At 66.2% G+C, this 538-nt stretch overlaps 1 protein-coding gene across 1 annotated transcript in view; it reads left to right on the forward strand.

Annotated features, from left to right (window-relative positions):
* Positions 1-400, forward strand: part of SIGLEC1 (sialic acid binding Ig like lectin 1) — a 20,756-nt gene extending 20,356 nt beyond the window's left edge. Inside the window, 1 exon segment of the mRNA XM_031065367.1 lies at positions 168-400. Within this exon segment, the coding sequence (XP_030921227.1) occupies positions 168-185 (18 nt within the window). The 3' untranslated portion in view covers positions 186-400.
* Positions 401-538: the final 138 nt, after the last annotated feature.

The raw sequence follows: 538 nt of genomic DNA on the forward strand, positions 1-538 counted from the left end.
CCGGGGAGGGGGTGCCCCCTGCCGAGGACGGGGTGTCCCCAGACACAGGCGGGATGTCCCCAACCATGCACAAAGTGTCCCCAGCCATAGACAGGGTGTCTCCTGCCGAGGACAGGGTGTCCCCAGACACAGACAGGGTGTCCCCAGCCACTCCCAACCTTTTCCAGATGGATGGAGCGTCCTGACCCGGTGGCTCTGCGACCCCAGGCCAGCTGTGGCCGCTGGAATGTCCCCATCCTGGCTGGACCCAGGGACCCCCCCGGGGATCCCCCGGCCCCATTCCAGCTCCTCGTCCCTTCCCCATGGATCCTTGTCACCACCTCACGCGCCAGGTGACACCTCCGGGCTGGGAAACCCCGGGACAAGAATAAAATCCGAGCGCTGGGAACGTCCTGTTTGTCACCCCCTGTCCCTTTTCCCTGCCATCCATCCCGGTGGCCCCTTGGAGAGGGGAAGGGACAGCAGGGTCCCCAAGCCACCCGTGTCCCCTCAGTGCCCGGGATGAGGGGACCTGGGGATGGGGACTGCTCTTGCTGGT

This window comes from Geospiza fortis, unplaced genomic scaffold, assembly GCF_000277835.1.
Source record: "Geospiza fortis unplaced genomic scaffold, GeoFor_1.0 scaffold414, whole genome shotgun sequence".
NCBI lineage: Eukaryota > Metazoa > Chordata > Aves > Passeriformes > Thraupidae > Geospiza > Geospiza fortis.